This window comes from Mobula hypostoma, chromosome 2 (assembly GCF_963921235.1).
Source record: "Mobula hypostoma chromosome 2, sMobHyp1.1, whole genome shotgun sequence".
NCBI lineage: Eukaryota > Metazoa > Chordata > Chondrichthyes > Myliobatiformes > Myliobatidae > Mobula > Mobula hypostoma.
This window is the reverse complement of record NC_086098.1, coordinates 134,953,047-134,973,229: the sequence shown is the minus strand read 5'-3', so window position 1 is coordinate 134,973,229 and position 20,183 is coordinate 134,953,047. Positions and strand designations below refer to the sequence as shown.

Sequence of the window (20,183 nt, the reverse complement as noted above, 5' to 3'; positions counted from 1 at the left end):
CACATTCAACCACCTTTGCCCACAATACAAACACACTCACCTGCAGTATTTCCTGCTCCCGCTCCTGAGTTAACTTCAGCTGCATTTTCAATTGTTCAAGTTTCTGCTCCAGTGATCTTATCTCATCAGACTTGGTGCTATTGAACATCTCCTCTTCAATTAAAAAAGTACAGAAATTACCTCCTGGGCCTTTTGACACAGCTTCCAAGATTGAGATTTTTGGAATTTCGTCAGACAAGGTCTGTCATGATTTATTTGAATAGTGGCACAGGCTCTGGGGCGACACAGCCTATCTTATCCTGCTCCTATTGAAATAATTTTCATTTGGATTAAGCTATCTTTAGAGATAAGAATGTTCTAGGATAAGAGAGGTTTAATACTATATGAAAGACACCTATAGTATCAAAATATTATTTCAAGCATCCGAACAATTTATAGCATTGTATGCATTTTTTAAAAAAATTGTTATTATTTACCACAATACAAAGAAACTTATAACCTCAGCAGGACTCAAAGATTCATTGCATTTTGAAGACATCTTTAATGTGGACAACTATATCATGTTGCTGTACTTTACCTTCAATCTAATCTGACAGTGCTAAATTTATTTACAGGATACTGTCTGAACTTTCATTTTTACTACCTAGACTCTAGTGGTCCATTTAATTTGGACCTCAGACACTTCCCCCACATTAGTTTTTTTTTGGACAATGGATATTCTCCTTTAAAAGTTAGCAAATCATTATCCAAAAATTGAGATGCAGAATTAAATTCACTCATAGAATTTATGTTTTGAAAATACAGCCAGGTATATCTGATAAATTTAAGAATGAATGGGAAAGGGAACTTCAACTTCACTGACCTAGAGAGAAATGGGAGAAGATTTTTCAGTTAGTTAACTTTTCCTCTATATGTGCTAAACATACATTGATACAATTTAAGGTGGTACATAGGGCCCACACGCCTAAAGATAAACTAGCTCGTTTTTACTCTCATACAAGTCCTATTTGTGACAAATGTCATTCTGAGGTAGCTTCTTTGACTCATATGTTCTGGTCTTGCCCACTTTTGAAAAAATTTGGAAAGACATCTTTGATATTATTTCAACAGTTTTGCATATTGATTTACAACCTCATCCTATTACTGCAATTTTTGGTTTACCAATGATGGAACATAGTTATTTATCCTCCTCAGCCTGTCAGATGATTGCATTTGTTACATTAATGGCTAGAAGATCCATTCTATTGAATTGGAAAGAGATCAATCCTCCTACTACATTTCAATGGTTTTCCCACACTGTATCTTGTCTAAATTTAGAAAAAAAAAAATCAGAAGTGTCACTTCTGATCCTTCGGTTAAATTTGAAGAGACTTGGAGGCCATTTATTCAACACTTTCATATGATGTAGCTTGACCTTTCCCGAATCCCTTTTATTAACCTAAAATATATGGACAGAGGAGCAGAGTTAACGACATTAATTATTGTATCCAATGTAATACAATAGCTCAGCTTTGTTTAGTTCAGTTTTTGGTTTAGTTTAGTTTTTTTTATTTTGTTTTTTTTATATTTTTTCATTTTTCTTTTTATCATGTTTAATTATATTAAGAGTTTGGGAGACCTAATATACTTGTATTATCTGTAGTTTTTACTTGTATATGTCAATGACTAACAATGTAATCCCAATCTCTTTGTATTAGTATTGTTGCTAGGTTTATGAATTTGAAAATTAATAAAAAGATTAAAAAAAGAAAGAATTTGTGTTTTCAAATACAACCCCCTTCTTCCCCTAATGTGAAGGATGCCTTGATAGCCCTGAAGTCATACCAACAGGGAGATGAGGAAAATGGGAAATCTTTCTAAAGCAGATAATGAGTCCTAGCTTAGCCAATGAATTAGCTGCAAGTTATACTGAAAGAATAAACAACATACTCCATTCCTCTTGTTCTTTCTGTTGGCTTTGTACAATGTGCTTCTGAGCTCGTATTTCTTCAAAGCACATTTCTTTATCTCCAGAAAAGAGAACACTCTTGTCATACATGACAACTTGCTGCAGTTCACCTGGTATTTCCTGCATTTTGCAGCTGGTTTGATGCACAGGCGCAGATGCAATTGAATTTCTAAATGAGTATTTTAAAGAGAAAGTAAAAATCAAGCCAGTTATTGAAATTGTGCCATATGCAGAATAAAAACCGTTAGTCATGAATTGATAAGATCCATACAGAAAAGATCACACTAGATAAACAAAAACTAGCTGTTAAAGCAAAGTGCTGGTATACCCAAATAAGAATCATTCCACTTCTTCAGCATTCATTTTGTGAAGCACTTTGAAGTTTTTCCATTGTTATTTATATCTTTTTAGACTTATATATTTGTGTGTTATTTATAGAGCTGCTTGTTCATTTGTCCTCACTCCTTGCTTTCTTGGCCCAGAACACTGAAAAGCTACTCAATGTTCTAGGCAATGTTAATGAGTTCTGACAGGATGATGCCAGCGAGCAACGTGACCAATGGTGACGTCCTTCAGACAGTACACAAAACTACTACTTTTACTTCTTTCAAATATGATTCTACTAAACTACATGGGATTGGAACCTGTGATTTACATTTTGGTGGTGTGTTTTTGGGCCAATTGAGCGATCTGGCGCTTTGCTGTCTTGGAGGGAGCTTGGCGAGGTTTGGAGTGAAGCATGTAGCTTGGAGGCCGAGAAGCTGGGACACAGGGCATGAGCCCACTATCAACTCCAGTTCTCGCTGATCTCACCAATTAAAGAATCAAGCAAAATTGAAATCAATGCAGAGCAGAAGCCGAATAGGTGTTCAGTGCCATCTCCCTGCTTTTGACTGGTCTCTCTCTCCCTGCTGTCAGAGTCTTTGGTAAGTTTTGGTCGGCACAGTTTGTGGATTGAACTTGTTTAGAGGACTCTGCAGTTCATGTTATACGCATTTCTGGTCATTCCTTTTTTACTGATATTTTTACGTGATTTTGATCGGGGGGACTGGCTATATGGTCTTCATTTAAGTAACAATACAGCACAAAATTAAATTAATTGTTTCAATGCTCTGTGGCTTGATGTTTAATATTCCGTTATTCGCTCATTTTTTGTCGCTTGTATGATTTGTTTTGCTCGCTTGGGGTTTGATTTTTTTTTATTGAAAAGGTCCCATGGTGTTTCTTTGTTTCATGGCTGTTTGCAGGAAGACAAATCTCAGCATTACATACTGCGTACAAACTTTGATAACTAAATATACTTTGATTCTTTGAAAAGAGGTGAAGAGTGAACCCAAAATGAGCAAGCAGCTCTATGTATAAACATACCTCGTGCAAATGAATAATTTAGAATACTTGAGTTTGGGTTATGGAAAGAAGAAAAGCTTGGTAATCATCATTTATAATACTTGATGATTCAAAAGTATTGTATCAAGGAAGACTGATGAAATTGCTGCAGACAATGTGTGGTTTAACTTATGGCAGCCCAGTCTTGATAGCTGAAATCTGACGCTATATTGGATCAAGAGGCAACAGCCAAACCAACAGGATCCTGGACTGTTTTGCCTGGATAATATGACTACTAATCATTTCCTTTTCCGTTTTTTGTTTATCTTTATTATTTTTAAAACTATTCACTTTCTAGTCATGAAGTAACGCCAATGATTTGATACCATCTTTCACCTAGATTCTCCTTGGCCTTATGACATTTCCAACCTTTCATAATTTTTATTTTAAGATATATTACACTGTCTTACTCTACATATTATTTGGAATAACAGGTTGTAGGTGATTCGCAGAACAGTCTTTATTGGAATGCTGCACTAACCAACCTCAACCCTTACATTTATAATTCTTTTCACTTCTGTTACATTTTCTTTTTATTTCAGATATGGTTCTGCTACTGTTAGAGCCTGCAATTTACATTCTGGCGGACTGATTTCAGGTCAACCGTGCGATCTGGTGCTTGGATGTCTCTCAGAGTATTCCATGAGGCTGCAATCAAAACGCGTGGCATGGAGGCCAGGAAGCCAAGGGGAGGGGTGCGAGCCCATGATCGACTCCACATCTCCCCAATTAAAGCACCGAAGATGATTGAAATTGAGATGAGTGTGGAAGGCGAGTGAGTATTCAGCGCCGCCTATCAGCCTCTCACTAGCTGCTGCCAGGGAAGGCGTCTGCTTTTGGAGGACTCTCATTCGCTGCTCCTGAGGGAAGGTCCTTGCGTTCGAGCGATCTCTCTCTATGGCATCGGTGGATGGTACCAGAGCAAGGTTTAATCGACTCTAATTCAGGTTTATGATGTGTTCTAGTTTCTAGTACTAGGTCTGGTCGCTCTTTTGTTGCTACTTTTAGGTGATTTTTGAATCGATATGACCTGTAGATAATGAACATTGTGGGGAACTGTACTGAAGTATGCCTATTGATTTTGTGCTTATATTGTGTTTTTGCACTTTTTTTGTTCCGTTTGCATGGTTTTTTTTTCCACAAGGGGAGAAGGGTTTGATGTTTTTGAATGGGTTCCATGGTTCTTCTTTGCTTCATAACTGTATGTGGGGACAACAAATTAAATGAGATGGACCCAGACTAGATCTAACTCCTCTACTACTCAGGTATCCATAACGTGACATGGGCCGCTAACAACAGTATCAGAAAGGTAAACCTGCAGGCTCATGGCAAGGAATATCTGTCACCCTTATTACTTTCAACCCACGGAGGAAATTCAGGTTTACTGAGTAGATCACATTGGCACAATGGGTGCAGTAACAGATGTGCATCAAACTGAACTGTCCAACTAATGAAATTTCAACAAAGGAGTAAACAGCAAAACAGACAGAACTCTCTGACCCCCACAATAAAAAGATCAGACCCAACGTCTACATCCTACCACAATGAGAAACAGTGGCACAGTTGTTTAAGCTGCTGTCTCACTGCCCTAGTGACCCAGGTTCAATCCTTACATCTGGTGCTGTCTTTCTGTATGAAGTTTGCACTTTCACCCTGTGGCTATGGTGTGGATTTCTCCTGGGTGATTCAGTTTTCTTCCCATATTTCAAAGAAGTGCTGGCAGCTTAATAGGAGCTGGTTGGTAGGTTCAGTGGTTGCTGTAATTGCCCTAGTGTGTAAATGGCTGGTAGAATGTACATGTTGAGTGCTGGTGGGGGGAGATTTAATGGAAATATGGGGAGATAGAATGGTTTCAGGTAAGGTCAATGTAAAATGGGTGCTCTATTGTTTGCATAGAAGAGTTGGTGTACCAAACAGTCCATTTCCATCCTGCATTTCTCTATCTATCGAGTCACGAATGGTAGTAGACCGGAGAAGAGGAGGGTCCAAGACTATTGCCATTGTGATTCAGACATGAACACCAAATACAAGGCTAAAGCAGTTGTAACCGTCTAAAGCCAAAGTGTGAGGTAGATGTTCCTTCTCAGCTTCCTCCCAAGATCTCCACTAACACAGAAGATAGTTGCCTATTCCATTCACTCCACTGAAATGAAACTGAGAACAATGGATGCAGCAAACCATACAGTATCCCCGATCTAATAACAAAGATCTACACCTCAGGACTAGTCACATTTCTCACTAGAGAAGCTGCCCCAATACAGCTACATTCAGAAATCCCAATGATTTGGCATCTGGCTCACTAGGTATTGCTTACTGTGCTCCTTTTCCATTCATCAGGACCCCTGTCTATTGGTGGCTGTGCACTGCCTGCTCACTGAATCTCCAGTTCCCACACTCCCTTCAAACTTAACTTGGTCCTGTTCCTACACTCCTTTAAGTTTACAAGGTTCACTAAAACATTGGTATGCAACATCTTTAAAAATCATCAAATGTGTGAAATGTTAAAGGTGTTGTAATATTGATAAAATAACATTTGATAGTCCAGAAAATCTGCTACATAAGCACCAAACTCTAAAGCATGCTGAATCATTGTAACTGCTGTAATAAAAATTGCAATCACAGCTATTAAAAGGAAAGGAACAATTGTATCTATTTTGCCTGACAACGAAGTCCCCAACAACATTAGTACTTTAGAAACACAGTATAATGGAAGTCCTTGTTGTACACCATTGCTTATGAAACGAAAAAGTGAAAATAATGTTCCTGGTGAAAAGACATCGACTAGAAATGTTAAATCTGTTTCTTTCTTCACCAAGGCTTGCCACATCTGCTTTTCCCTCCCTAGAGTTCCAACTCTTACAGATTTTTGTTTTATATTTTGACAACTTCAATGTACCTCAAAATTTTACTAGACCTCCTATAATTATTTACATCTTGGCATGTTTTATCAGTAATCTATAAACATAAATATACTTACAAAGCTCTCGATTCCGTATCACAAGAATTAAGTCGAGATTGCTTCCAGCTGGAGCCATTTTCTATGTTACCCTGTATTGCAAAGATACAAATCCTAATTTTAACAAGATGAACAAATACTCAGAGGTTAGACTACAACATTGACAGAATTTTAAGCATCCAATGCATTTTATTTAAGTTTCCCACTAACTCCAGCAACCCTTATAAATGAGAAAACTTTCCCTCTTTACTGGCACTCTGGTACCTTTAGCAAATGGGAATGACTTTTGTGTGAACCTCATCAGGTCTTCCAAGATACAAGACTGCACTGCAGGTATTTAATCATGCAATTTCAGTAAATAGACTAAACTAACTCCATACTAGCTCACATTATATTATTTAAAATTAGCACAAACCTTAATTGTAGCAAAAATTTAGGTTACCTGAGATTTGGGAAGAGCTTCTATGCCTGCCGGCACAGCATTCAAATTTAATTTACTCAAACCAGCTGAATCTTGATTGATGAGCTGAGAGTTTCCCAATGGCTCATGTTTAAACCCTAAATGTATAAAACACTTAAAATAAAATCTAAAAAGCAAATGTTTGTACTTGAAAATATAGGCCCATTTCTAAATATTACTCCTAAAACATCAAGAACAATGTATTAATATAGGTATGAAAACAAAAGTCAAACTGAATTTCTGTTGTGCAGCAGTTTTTGTGTAACAACACCAAGATATTTTGTCATAATATTAATTCGACAGCTGTTATCAATTTACACTGGTTAAAAGTACAATTATTTTGCAAAAATTGATATTCAGCTAAGTCAAAATTGATTTATGAAAGGCAGATCATGTTTGAAAATTTGTTAAAAATATTTTTGATGTCATAATGGTGTAAATAAGTGTTTGTCAGATCTTTGACCAAGTAAACCCTCAGTATGAATTTCTACAATGCCTCTCCCCTCCCCAACTGTCATCATTCTGGCCCTGTTACAATTGCATATAACTGGATTCCTCTAAATCTTGATTTTTGGTGATCCACATATATACATGTGCTTATTCCGAAATTGATATCCTTATCTTCAGCAGACCAAGGCTCTTATGTTCTCTCATTTAGCTCTCCTCTCTTCCTACATTGAAGACTACCCATAAACCCTACCACAAGCTATGACCAAGTTTGTGCTTACATGTTTCCTTGCTTCATTTTGTAGGATGGTATCAATTTTTCCATCGAAGTGCTAAATTGCTCCTGTAACCCTTGAATTATTTGGCTATATTAAAAGCAAATGCAAGTTTTTGCTTTAATGCAATTAGATCAGGCTTTGGCAGCACAACACACACGCAAAATTGCATGCATGATTTTTATTTCTTTGTCCAAGATATTGAATACAGGACTTTGAGTACAAGTAACAAAAGTTGGCTAGCTTTCTGGAATGAAGAGATTGCCCTATGACTCTATGGATATTAGAAAGTCATTAATATAATGATACTATTTAAGAAAAGGGAGAATGTAACAAGGAAATTACAGACCAGTTAACCTGGAATTAGTTGAATTAGATAAATGTCAGAATGCTTTATTGAAATTGTAACAGGACTCTGAAAATTAATATTAGGATTGAGTAGAGCCAGGATGGATTTAAGGAAAGTAAATTTCGTCTGAGGAAACTGTTCAAGTACAAGGTTGCAAAGAGCAACGCTAGCAAAGGCAAACCAGTGAATGCCTAAAGAACACACACAAGATAATTAAAGAAAACCAGAGCACACGGAATTGAAGGAGCTTGGAATGCAAATTGGTTAACAAATAAAAATCTGTAAGAAAGTAAGTAGACCATTTTTGGATTAGATGGCTCTGATACTAAAGTACTGCAAAGATCAGTGATGGGAACAGCTCTTCTAACATACAGGGGAATAAACATTAAATAATTTAAGTTAAAATACCTCACCATCTTGAGTCTCCAACGGCATACTTTGCTGGTTTGCCAAAGACATTGGTGTGGATTTAACAGAATTATCCATTTGTACAGACAATAGGTTCTGAGAAACTCGAGCTGTGAAATTCCTACAAAATAACATAACTATGATTCACAAGAAAGTGAAACAAAATCTGAAGAAGCAAAACTCACTTTATTTTGAAAAACTTGTACATCAAATGGTTAATTACGTATCAATTTACATGCACTGTCATTATCTACAAGAAATAACAAGAAACGCCAATACCATCAAAATGCTCACCTTTGTATCCAAGACATCCCCAAATAAACACAAAGATGAACTATAATGTTCAAAAGGTAATAGCACACATTAATTTATAAATAAATATTGAAGTACCTATAAGGAGAATGGTATTAATAAATAAACTACTTCCACTAATGAAACAAATCTGAAATCACAAGATACTGCTGAGTAACAATTATATTGATTTCATTTTGCCACAGCTTTCAGCAGCGGCAAATCAAAGAGATAAGAATCTTGAGACGATGTGGTTCCCTCAGGTTCATGAATTGAGCAGAAAAGGCAGTGACTCACGGCAGTTTGTAGTTTTGAGCAGCATCCAGTCGGAAAGATCAGAATTCTGAGAAGGCGTAGCTCACTGAGGTTCACCAAATGAGTAGAAAAGGCAGCGAAATGCGGCAGTTTGGAGCTTTGAGCAGCGTTCCAGATTAATTGGCAAGAACAAGTTAAAGTAAGGCAGGAGCAAGCAGTGCATCGATTGTTGGAGTGGACAGAACTAGAGTGCAGATTTTCAGGCTTTAGTTCACTTAGGCTCCAGTCAGAGAAAGCAAAAAAAAACAATCTGTACATAGAATTCTTTAGTTCTCCCATAGTTTATTGTTTTTTTTCCTTCTTTCTATTTGCTCAGTTAGAACAGTACAGATGTCAGGCAGGATAGTGGAATGCTCTTCTTGTGGGATTCGGGAAGGCAGGGAGATCTCCAGTGCCCTGACAACTACAACTGTGAGACATGCATCCAGCTGCAGCATCTAATACGCTGCATTAAGGAGTTGGGGCTGGAAATGGATGAACTCTGGATCATTTGGGAGGCTGAGGGAGCGATAGATACATACATATAGAGAGGTAGCTACACCCAAGGCGCAGGACATAGGAAACTGGTCAGGAAGGGGAAAGGGTTAAACAGCCAGTGTAGAGTACCCCTGCGGCCATCCCCCCTCAATAGGTATACCACTTTGGACACTGCTGGGGGTGGTGGGGGGGGAGGGGGGAAAATAAGCAAACAGAAGAAAGTCACAACGGTCAGATCTCTGGCACTGAAACTGACTCTGCTAAGGGCAGGGGGTGGGGGGGGGGGAGAGAAGGGCAAGCGGTGGTGATAGGGTACTTGTTAGCTAGAGGAACAGAAAGGAGGTTCTGTGGACAAGAAAGAGATTCCCAGATGGTATATTGCCTCCGGGGTGCCAGGGTCTGGGACCTCTCAGATCGAGTCCTCTGCATTCTTAGTGGGAGAGTGAACAGCCAGAGGTCATGGTCCATGTAGGTACCAAAGACAGAGGTTGGAAGGGTGACGAGGTTCTGCAAAGGGAGTTCAGGGAGTTAGGTGCTAAAGGGCAGGACTCCAGGATTGTGATCCCAAGGGTTGCTACCCGGGCCATGGGATAGTGAGGCCAGAAATAGGAAGATTATACAGTTTAATAAGTGGCTAAGGAGTTGATGTAGGAGGAAAGGAATGAGATTTTGCAATTATTGGGCTCTCTTCCAGAGAAGGTGGGACCTGTACAGAAGAGATGGTTTGCACCTGAACTGGAGGGGGACTAATATCCTAGCGGGAAGGTTTGCTAGTGCTGTACAGTGGGGTTTAGACTAGAGTTGTAGGGGATGGAAACCAGAATGCCAGGACAGTTATTGGAGAGGTCGTGGAGACAAAGTGAGGAACCAAAAGGTTGAGCATGATGCAACTAATGTCCTGAGCTGCGTATATTTCAACACAAGTAGTATCGTAGGAAAGGCCAAAGATCTCAGGGCATAGATCAACACCTGGTATTATGATATTGTAGCCATTAGTGAGATTTGTTTGCAGCAGGGGCAGGACTGAGAGCTCAATATTCCAGGGTTCTGTTGTTTTAGACGCAACAGGGTGGGAAGGGTTAGAGGAGGAGGGGTGGCATTACTGGTCAGGGAAAATATCACAGCAGTATTCAGTCAGGACAGACTGAACAACTCACCTAGTGAGGCATTATGGGTGGAACCGAGAAATAAAAAAAGGCATGAGAACGTTACTGGGGCTATATTACAGACCACCCAACAGTCCAAGGGATTTTGAGGAACAAATTAGCAGAGAGATCGCAGACTGTCCCAAGAAACATAAGGTTGTTAAAGGATCTAGTGGTTTCCCCAGCATATCTGGCAAACAAATTCTTCTAGGGCTTCAAGCTGGGTACAGGTATCGATTATAACTGATGTTTCAATGACAAACTCTGCCATCTTCTTCAGGGATGATGCCTGGGTAAGTCTAGTCCAGTGGTATTTATACCCCCGTAGTCCATCCCTCCCAATAAAGTCCTTATCCAATCAGGTTTCCACTCTCCCACCTTGTTTACAATTGAATTCCAGTCCTTACTTAGAGTGAGACCTTTGCCTTTGTTAAAATTCTTTTCTCCAGGAAATAGGGAATGGCTACTCAGTTATAATTGATACCTTTACCCGGCTTGAAGCCCGAGAAGAGTTTATTTGTCATATACACCAGGAAAGCACTAGATCTTTTTCACTTATGTCTACGGGAAGGATGTTCACTGCAATATTCATCGTTCTGAATCATTGCGCAACGAGAAGGCAAGCCTTCTTTCTGGGATGCCAGGACAAGGACATCATCCCCAAGTTTGTGAGGTTGTGTTCCGCACTGATTTCACCAGAGGCTAAACACATTCTACGACGAGCTAGCCAAGCTTTGATTAAGGAGCATATCTATTACATTAGATTTACTCTGGACATCAACACGAGCAGACAACTGTCTCATCACCTGGAATCATCAACCCACATGTCTCCTTACGATTGAGAGTACATCGACAGGACCACTGCTGCCCAAGGTGAACTAGTTTCACGAAGGAACACTGTGAGGCAGGTCAGGAAATACAACAAACTCTCCAAGTGAAGTGCAGCCATCCCACCACTGGACCCAGAAAGGATTGCCATCAATCAAACTGGCAAAGCATCGACAAGGCAGCTAGATCAGTCCTTGCCAAGGGGCTAGTTTGCTCCAGTCCTCAGAGGCATACCTCATTAGGATTACATTTGGCAGAGGAGAGCAAGCAATCGGAAAACCACCGGATACCACGGAGATAGAAGTCTGCATGGTCCTAAAAAGAGCAGTTTTGCCAAAACCCAACATTACAAAAGTAGAGCGACTGGCTCCCCCAGGTACTACTGCGAAACCCAACCGTCATGATTTTACCATTGGACAAGGGAAATGCAACGGTCTGATGTCCTCTGAGGAGTATCACAGGAAAGTCTAGCAGATTCTGAATGATCCCACCTATAGAGTTCTACAACATACATCAAAGTTGCTGGTGAACGCAGCAGGCCAAGCAGCATCTCTAGGAAGAGGTACAGTCGACGTTTCAGGCCGAGACCCTTCGTCAGGACTAACTGAAGGAAGAGTGAGTAAGGGATTTGAAAGTTGGAGGGGGAGGGGGAGATCCAAAATGATAGGAGAAGACAGGAGGGGGAGGGATAGAGCCGAGAGCTGGACAGGTGATAGGCAAAAGGGGATACGAGGGGATCATGGGACAGGAGGTCCGGGAAGAAAGACGGGGGGGGGGGGTGGTGACCCAGAGGATGGGCGAGGTATATTCAGAGGGACAGAGGGAGAAAAAGGAGAGTGAGAGAAAGAATGTGTGCATAAAAATGAGTAACAGATGGGGTACGAGGGGGAGGTGGGGCCTTAGCAGAAGTTGGAGAAGTCGATGTTCATGCCATCAGGTTGGAGGCTACCCAGACGGAATATAAGGTGTTGTTCCTCCAACCCAAGTGTGACCTTATCACGAGAGTGGAGGAAGCCATGGATGGACATATCAGAATGGGAATGGAAAATGTAATTAAAATTGGTGGCCACTCAGAGATCCCATTTTTTCTGGCAGATGAAGCATAGATGCTCAGCGAATCAGTCTCTCAATCTACGTCAGTTCTCACTGATATGCAGGAGGCCACACAGGAGCACTGAACTCAGTATATGACTGCCCCTACTCGGTATATGAAGTGTTTGAACTGTTTGGAGTCCTGAATGGTAGTGAGAGAGGTGGTGTAGGGGCAGGTGTGACACTTGTTCTGCTTGCAAGGAACAGTGCCAGAGGGAGATCAGTGGGGAGGGACGAAGGGACAAAGGAATCGCGTAGGGAGCGACAGGAAAGATGTAAATAAGGTTGAAAGAGTACATAAAAAATTTACAAGGATGTTGCTGGGTCTGGAGTTATAAGATTGATTAGGTTAGGACTTCATTCCTTGGAATGTAGAAGACCGAGAGGAGATTTGATAGAAGTATACAAAATTATGAGGGGTATAGATGAGGGAACTGCAAGCAGGCTTTTTCCGCTGAGGACCACAGCTAGAGGTCATGGGTTAAGGGTGAAAGGGAAACATCTTCACTCAGAGTGTGGAATGAGCTGGCAGCACAAGTGGTGCATGCAAGCTCGATTTCAACATCCAAGAAGTTTGGATAGTTACATGAATGGTTGGGGTATGGAGGGCTCTGATCCCAGTGCAGGTCGATTAGTGTAGGCAATTGTAAATGGTTTGGTATGGACTAGATGGGGCAAAAGGGTCCGTTTCTGTGCTGTTGTTTACTATGACTATTTTACATTATAACACGGGCTCTAAAAAAAGAGTAGAAAGTAAGATTCCACCCCTCTCCCCATTGCAATGCTATTTTCAAAAACTTGGTGAAACACATCTCTAAGCTTGATTCAAGTTTGTACAATTAGAGATGACCCAAAAATACTCTAATTTCCAATCCAATTTATAAAAGTAGAATACAAAGCAATAGGATTAATTTTAGTTTGATCTTACCTATACTGATGGACCAAAATGTCCAATGGCTCTGCAGAATTTTGAATGCCTTTCTGGAGAATACTATTCGCCATCAAAGCGTTCCCTTTCATCTCAAGCAGCTCTGCCCAAGCAAGATAGAACGCAGCTGATTTTGTGCCAATCCCTTGGCCATCCATGTAATTGAAAAATTCAAGTGGTGTTGTGCTGCAGTTTATCTGAAGAAATAAAGAACAAAATAATCAAAAAGAAAAACATAGTTGATGTTACATATAAAAAGGATAAGACAGCTCTTTAACAAAAAGCACCTGATGGAAAATAACATTTGAGAGAAATTACTAGATGATAGTAATGTTGATTAGAAATTTCAAACTTGACTAAAGGAAAATAACTATCAATTTATGTTTATTGAATTGTTTTAATTTTTAAATAGTGTGATAGCTTTGTAAAGAATTCATGAGAACAGCTTGCAAATTTCTCTTCTTCCCATCAAATCTTATGTAATCTGTAGAAAGACAATTTTAATTTCTTGCATTATATAGGCAAGATCATCAGAAAACCGGCAATGAGGTGTGTAGTGGGTTTTTATGTCTGGTGAATAATTGGTACATAGTGTATTCAAGCTTACTGCAAGCAATCAAAGAAATCATCAGGGATTGGTGTTTAGTAATTAGTTTTCTTATTGTTGCATGTACTGAGATACAGTGAAAAGCTTTTGTTTTACAGGTCATTCCATAATTTAATTACACCCAGTTAATATGAAAGGAAAAAAAGACAATGTAGAGAATAGTGTGTGATTAAGATAAATTCCAAAATTGCAATAAAATTATTAAAATTTCAAAGCATATATTCTAAATTCTATGTAACAACAAATTATCTAAAGATGCAAGTTGACATAACTTAAATGAAAGGTAGCAATATATGGGGAAGAAATATTTAAATTTTACCTCTTCACAAAAGTTAATTTTATCTCCTTACCACACAAAAGAAAGTGATTGCAAACTAGGGGCTGAAGATGTAAGACAGTATTTGGGACCAATTAGGAACCATGCCCACGTGAAACAGTAACTGTGCTTTGGCGTGCCATCCACATTTTTTTCTAAGATCCCAAGGCCGAAGATTGTATACACCTCACTCACAATAAAAGCATTCATCAACATTGATAACTGGAAATAACATTATAGTGTTATTTTAAAAATCAAATTAACTGTCCAAAATATTGCACAAAGCAATTACCAGTTTCAACAAGTAGTTGACATATCTTGGATCATTTGAATATTTCTTGACATTCATAAAATTCTTCACAAGCTTTTCTAACACAGAGACCAACTCATCTTTTTCTGTTGGAGGAAGTAGAGGCTCTGCCCACTGTATAAATCTAGAAATAACAAATAGTAAATGTAACTAACTTTTCAGATAATATTACAATCAAGAAACATTCTATTAATTGAATATTTTACCTGTCCCATAGATCTAATGGATCATCACCGGCATAGCTTTGTATCTTAGCTTCAAACTGTCTGCAAATAAAATTAAATATCTTAATATCAGCACCTGCTCAATATTATCAGTTCAGAACTATGTTGCACTCACACAACGGACATGAAATAATCATGAAGAGAATGAAGGAAAAATGTTTCCTTGCAAATACAAACATAGCATCCAATGGTTCAGACGTTAAACTCTATATCAAAACAGAGCAAGTTCAATACTCAGTCTAATTTATATCAAGTCAAGTCACTTTTTATTGTCATTTTGACCATAACTGCTGGTACAGTACACAGTAAAAACGAGACAACGTTTTTCAGGACCATGGTGCTACATGAGACAATACAAAAACTACACTGAACTACGTAAAACAACACAAAAACTACACTAGACTACAGACCAATCCAGGACTGCATAAAGTGCACAAAACAGTGCAGGCATTACAATAAATAATAAACAAGACAATAGACGCAGTAGAGGCCAGTAGGTTGGTGTCAGTCCAGGCTCTGGGTATTGAGAAGTCTGATGGCTTGGGGGAAGAAACTGTTACATAGTCTGGTCGTGAGAGCCCGAGTACTTCGGTGCCTTTTGCCAGATGGCAGGAGGGAGAAGAGTTTGTATGAGGGGTGCGTGGGGTCCTACATAATGCTGTTTGCTTTGCAGATGCAGCGTGCGGTGTAAATATCTGTGATGGCGGGAAGAGAGACCCCGATGATCTACTCAGCTGACCTCACTATCCGCTGCAGGGTCTTGCGATCCGAGATGGTGCAATTCAGACGGTTATTATACTGGATTATCAGGTTAATCCAATATAATAACTACATGGGTCAGAAGCCAACCATTTCAAACAGGATTCCAAATTACCAGGTAAAAGCCTAATGACAATAAGCATAGTATCAAAGTGCTGCACCAGCTTAGGGACAAAATGTTAGAGGACTCACATATTCTCTACAATAGGTGAGATTGTTCCAACACGCTCATGATGCTGCTGCAAGCGTGTTTGTCATTATACCTCCATCTCAGCCTTCATGTGCACGTGACAACTTTCTGCACCCTTGCTTCTACTTGAGGGGTAATTTTTTTCACCCAGCTGATCAGTATATGGAATAATCTGCCAGAAGAAGTGGTCGAGACAGGTACAATAACAACATTTTAAAGGTACTTGGACAGGTACATGAGTTCAAAGTAAATTTGCTACCAAAGTATGTAGGTTACCTACACTACCTTGAGATTCATTTTCTCACAGGCACTTTAAGTAAGAGTTAAGAAATACATTGGAGTTTCAAAAAAATTAATAAACAACGACTGACAAATATTGTGCAAGACATAAATTATCATCCTATCGAAACTCGTCAGTATGTTTCAAAACCTGGGCCCTGTACAACTGGATCCTTGATTTCCTCACTGGCAGACCCCAGCTGATATGGGTTCGCAACGTATGCTCCAGACTCAGTCAGCACAGGTGCACTACAGGGCTGCATTTTTTGTGTTGCCCCGGATTTCCAGCATCTGCAGAACCTTTTATGTTTGTGTCCCCTGCTTTCTTCGCTTCGTACTCATGATTGCTAAATACAGCTCAGTTTATCTTTGCTGACGACACTAATGCTTTTAGCCAAATCAAAGGTACCAATAAATCGGCATATAGCAGGAATGGTTGAATGGCACCACAACAATCTCTCACTTAGCGCCACCAAAACCAAAGAACTAATTATCGAATACAGGAGGAAGAAGCCGGAGGTCCGTGAGCCAGTCTTCAATAGAAGGAAGGTGGAGAGGGTCAGTAGCTTTAAATTCCTTGGTGTTAACATAGCAGAGTCGTCACAAAGACAGCACGACAGAGCCTATGCTTTCTTATATGTTTGCGTAGTTTCGGCACGTCACACACAACTTTGACAGACTTCTGTAGGTGCACAGCAGAGAGCATTCTAACTAGTTGAATCGGAGCCTGATCTGGGATATAACGGGAAAGACTACATAAAGTGGTGGATACGACCCAATCCATCACAGAAAAAGCCCTCCTCGCCATTGAGTACATTTACAGGGAGCGCTGCCACACAGAACCAATATCCGTCAAAGAACCCCATTATCCAGACCACCCTCTCTTCTCGCTGCTACCATCGGGCAGGAGATATAGGGGCCTTAGGTCCGACACCACCAGGTTCAAGCTCCTGAACCGAGGAGGAAAACTTCAGTCGCCCCGACTGTGACCTACAGGCACACTTACAAGGTTTAGGAGGGATAATGGGACTATAAATGGAGACTGTGGCCAGCACGCACCGGTTGGACTGAAGGGCCTGTTTCTGTACCGTGGCTATAACTTTCTGTGCCCATTTTTTCCATTTCCATCTTTACTCCATTCCAAATCTTTCTCTACTCCTTTCCCCGTGCCCTTAGTCACCCTCCCCAACCTCTCGCATTACCCTAACACCCTCACCTCTATCCCCGTGCCCTCTCCTCAGCCCCATGCCTATGACCTCCCACCCCTGTCGCTTCAGCCCCAAACCTCGGAACGAGAAGAAAACGCCGGTGATCTTACTGCCAGCAACGCTGGAAGTCCTCCCTGAGGCTGGAGGCCGCCATCGCCTCACGCCCGCCCCGGATCCGCGCCGCTCAATTTCAAAATGATAACCGCCGCATGGTTCTCGACATCCATTGGCGAGCAGTGCGCTTCCGCGACCTTTCACCGTGGCACCGCTAGCCAATCAACGAAAGGATCGCGCAGCTCGCTCCGCCCTTCTTCGTGCCACGCACGATGCGTGCTCGCACCCAACACTGAGGGGGTGGGGTGGGGATCTTGAGACGTGGACGCGCACAGGCGCCTAGGTAGGCATCGATTTATGCAGTGTAAGAGTTTGCTGTTGTCTGGTTGCTCGTTCTGTTAAATAGAGAACATGCAAACATATCGTAACAATTACTTTATTCACAGAGGAAGCTGCAATAAATGCAAAGTATCAAATGATCACCTGTAACACCGTACAAGAGAGCACCAGTGATCTAGATGAGCTGCTGGAAGCGCTGAAGAGGTCTAGCAGTATTTGTGGAGGCAAAGGAATGGTTGATATTTTCAACCGCATCCCTCTGCCAGAAAAAGTGGGATCTCCCAGTGGCCACCCATTTTAATTCTACTTCCCATTCTGACATGTCAATCCATGGCCTCCTCTACTGCCGCGATGAGGCCACTCTCAGGTGGGAGAGCAACACCTTATATTCCATCTGAGTAGCCTCCAACCTGTTGGCATGAACATTGATTTTTGAGGCATTGATCATGTGGATAGCCAGAGACTTTTTCTCCCCATGGCCGGCATGAGGAAGCATAATTTTAAGGTGCTTGGAAGTAGGTACAAGGGGGATGTCAGAGATAAGTTTTTCACACAGAGCGGTGGGTGCATGGTATGCACTGCCAGTGGCAGTGGTAGAGGGTCTTTTATAATACAATAGGGTCTTTTAAGAGACTCTTAGATACATGGAGCTTAGCAAGAGGGCTAGGTGGTAGGGAAATTCTAGGCAGTTTCTAGAGTAGGTTACATGATCGGCACAACATTGTGGGCCAAACAGCCTGTAGGTTTTTATGTTCTATATTCTCATTCTACTGGTAATGCCCCCCCCCTTCACCATTCCCCATTCCCATTTCCCTCTCTCACCTTATCTCCTTACCTGTCCATCACCTCCCACTGGTGCTCTTCCCCTTCCCTTTCTTCCATGGCCTTCCATCCTCTCCTTTCAGATTCCACCACCCCCTTCCGTAGCCCTTTATCTCTTTCACCAGTCAACCTTCCAGCCCCTTACATCACCTCTCCCCCCTCCCAGGTTCACCTATCACCTACTACTTTGTATTTCTTCCTCCCCTCCACCCACCTTTTACTCTGATTTCTCATCTTTTTTTTCCCAGTCCTGATGAAGGGTCTCAGCCCAAAACGTTGGCTGTTCACCCTGTTCCATAGATGCTGCCTGGCCTGCTGAGTTCCCCCACCACTCTGTGTGTGTTGGGTGATATTTTTGGTCAAGACTCAGCATCGTGACTGAGAGTATTAAGGGAGGACAACTAGGATAAATGGGGGGAGGGGGAGGGGGAGGGGGAGATTGAAGCTGGGAGGTAATAGGTGCAACCATGAAGTGGGGAGATGAAGCTCAGTGGAAAAGGGAAGGGTTTAGGGACAGCTGCTGGGTGATAGGTAGAAACATTATTTTATAAAGAAGGAGTTGAAATGATAATGTTGGTGAGACTTGGTGACTGTTTTACAGAGCTTTGTGCACTCTGTTCACAAAGCCCATATTAAGTTTATGGTTGTTTGGTATTTCAACTCCCTCCCAATCTGTTTGTCCTTGGCCTCCACCACTGCCATGTTGGGGCCAAATACAAACTGGAACAGCACCTAATATTAAGCTTCGAAAGCCTACAGCCCAGTGGTATGAACTTTGAATTTTCCAATTTCATACCTATCTACCTGGATTTCTTCATCTTTGGTTAGCCTTTGCTATCCACTCCTCACCTGACTTGATCTTCCCATCATCCTTGCCCTATCTGGTTCCAACTGTCACCTACCAGTCACTATCTCAAAATTTCCCCTCCCTCCTACTCCAACCTGGCTCCAAATTTGGATTTTGCTAGAGGTGATGAATGTAGTCAAGAAGGAAAAGGAAAAGTATGTAAAGCTTAGAAAGCTTGAATCAAACAGAGCCCCTGAGGATTATAAAGAAGCCGGAAAAGAACTCAAGAAGGATATTAGGAAAGCTAGAAGTGGTCGTGAAAAGTCCCTGGCAAGTAAGATTAAAACAAATCCAAAGGCATTCTATACATATATTAAGAGCTAGAGGAGGGGTGTGTGGGGAGGGGGGTCTTTGTGGTTTTAACACTTTCGCTGTTATTCATGGATGTCTGCAAAGATAAAGAATTTCAGGATGTATACTGTATGTATTTCTCCGAACTATAACTAGGGAGAGGGTGAGACCACTCAAGGATAAAGGGGGGAACATTTGCTTGGATGATGGGGTGAGGCATTTAGTGAGTACTTTACATCAGTGTTTACCAGGGAGAAGGATGCGGAGGAGAAGAGATCAGTGTTGAGCATATTAATATTCAAAGTCAAGGAGGAAGTGGTGTTGGGTCTCTTAAAGAACAGTAAGGTGGATAAGTCCCCAGGGCCTGTTGGGATATGCCCTAGTTTATTGAGAGAGGCAAGACAAGAGATTGCTGGGATCTTGATCAATATCTTTGTGTCCTCTCTAGTCACAGGTGAAGTACTGGGGCTCTGGGCAACAGCTAACGTTGTTCCATTGTTTAAGAAGGGAACCAGGGGATAATCCTGGAAATGATAGACCAGTGAGTCTCATGTCAGTGGTAGGAAAGTTACTGGAGAGAATTCTTAGGAATAGGATTTGGGAGCATTTGGAAAATGGTGGCCTAATTAGGG

The 20,183-nt window shown here is 41.0% G+C and overlaps 1 protein-coding gene across 2 annotated transcripts in view; it reads right to left on the bottom strand.

Moving 5' to 3' along the window:
- The window catches only part of bub1 (BUB1 mitotic checkpoint serine/threonine kinase), a 59,887-nt gene extending 42,495 nt beyond the window's left edge, over nt 1-17,392 (bottom strand). The window contains exons 1-9 of one of the 2 annotated variants that reach the window (XM_063040710.1): nt 17,309-17,392; nt 14,745-14,804; nt 14,521-14,662; nt 13,306-13,502; nt 8,235-8,350; nt 6,733-6,848; nt 6,312-6,382; nt 1,930-2,117; nt 41-153 (exon numbers count right to left, since the gene is read on the bottom strand). In XM_063040710.1, the coding sequence (XP_062896780.1) occupies nt 41-153; nt 1,930-2,117; nt 6,312-6,382; nt 6,733-6,848; nt 8,235-8,350; nt 13,306-13,502; nt 14,521-14,662; nt 14,745-14,804; nt 17,309-17,352 (1,047 nt within the window). In that variant the 5' untranslated portion in view covers nt 17,353-17,392. Of the gene's footprint in view, nt 1-40; nt 154-1,929; nt 2,118-6,311; nt 6,383-6,732; nt 6,849-8,234; nt 8,351-13,305; nt 13,503-14,520; nt 14,663-14,744; nt 14,805-15,713; nt 15,732-17,308 lie in introns of those variants that run through there. The other variant, XM_063040711.1, reaches the window with a different exon arrangement.
- Between the last annotated feature and the right edge of the window lie 2,791 nt (nt 17,393-20,183).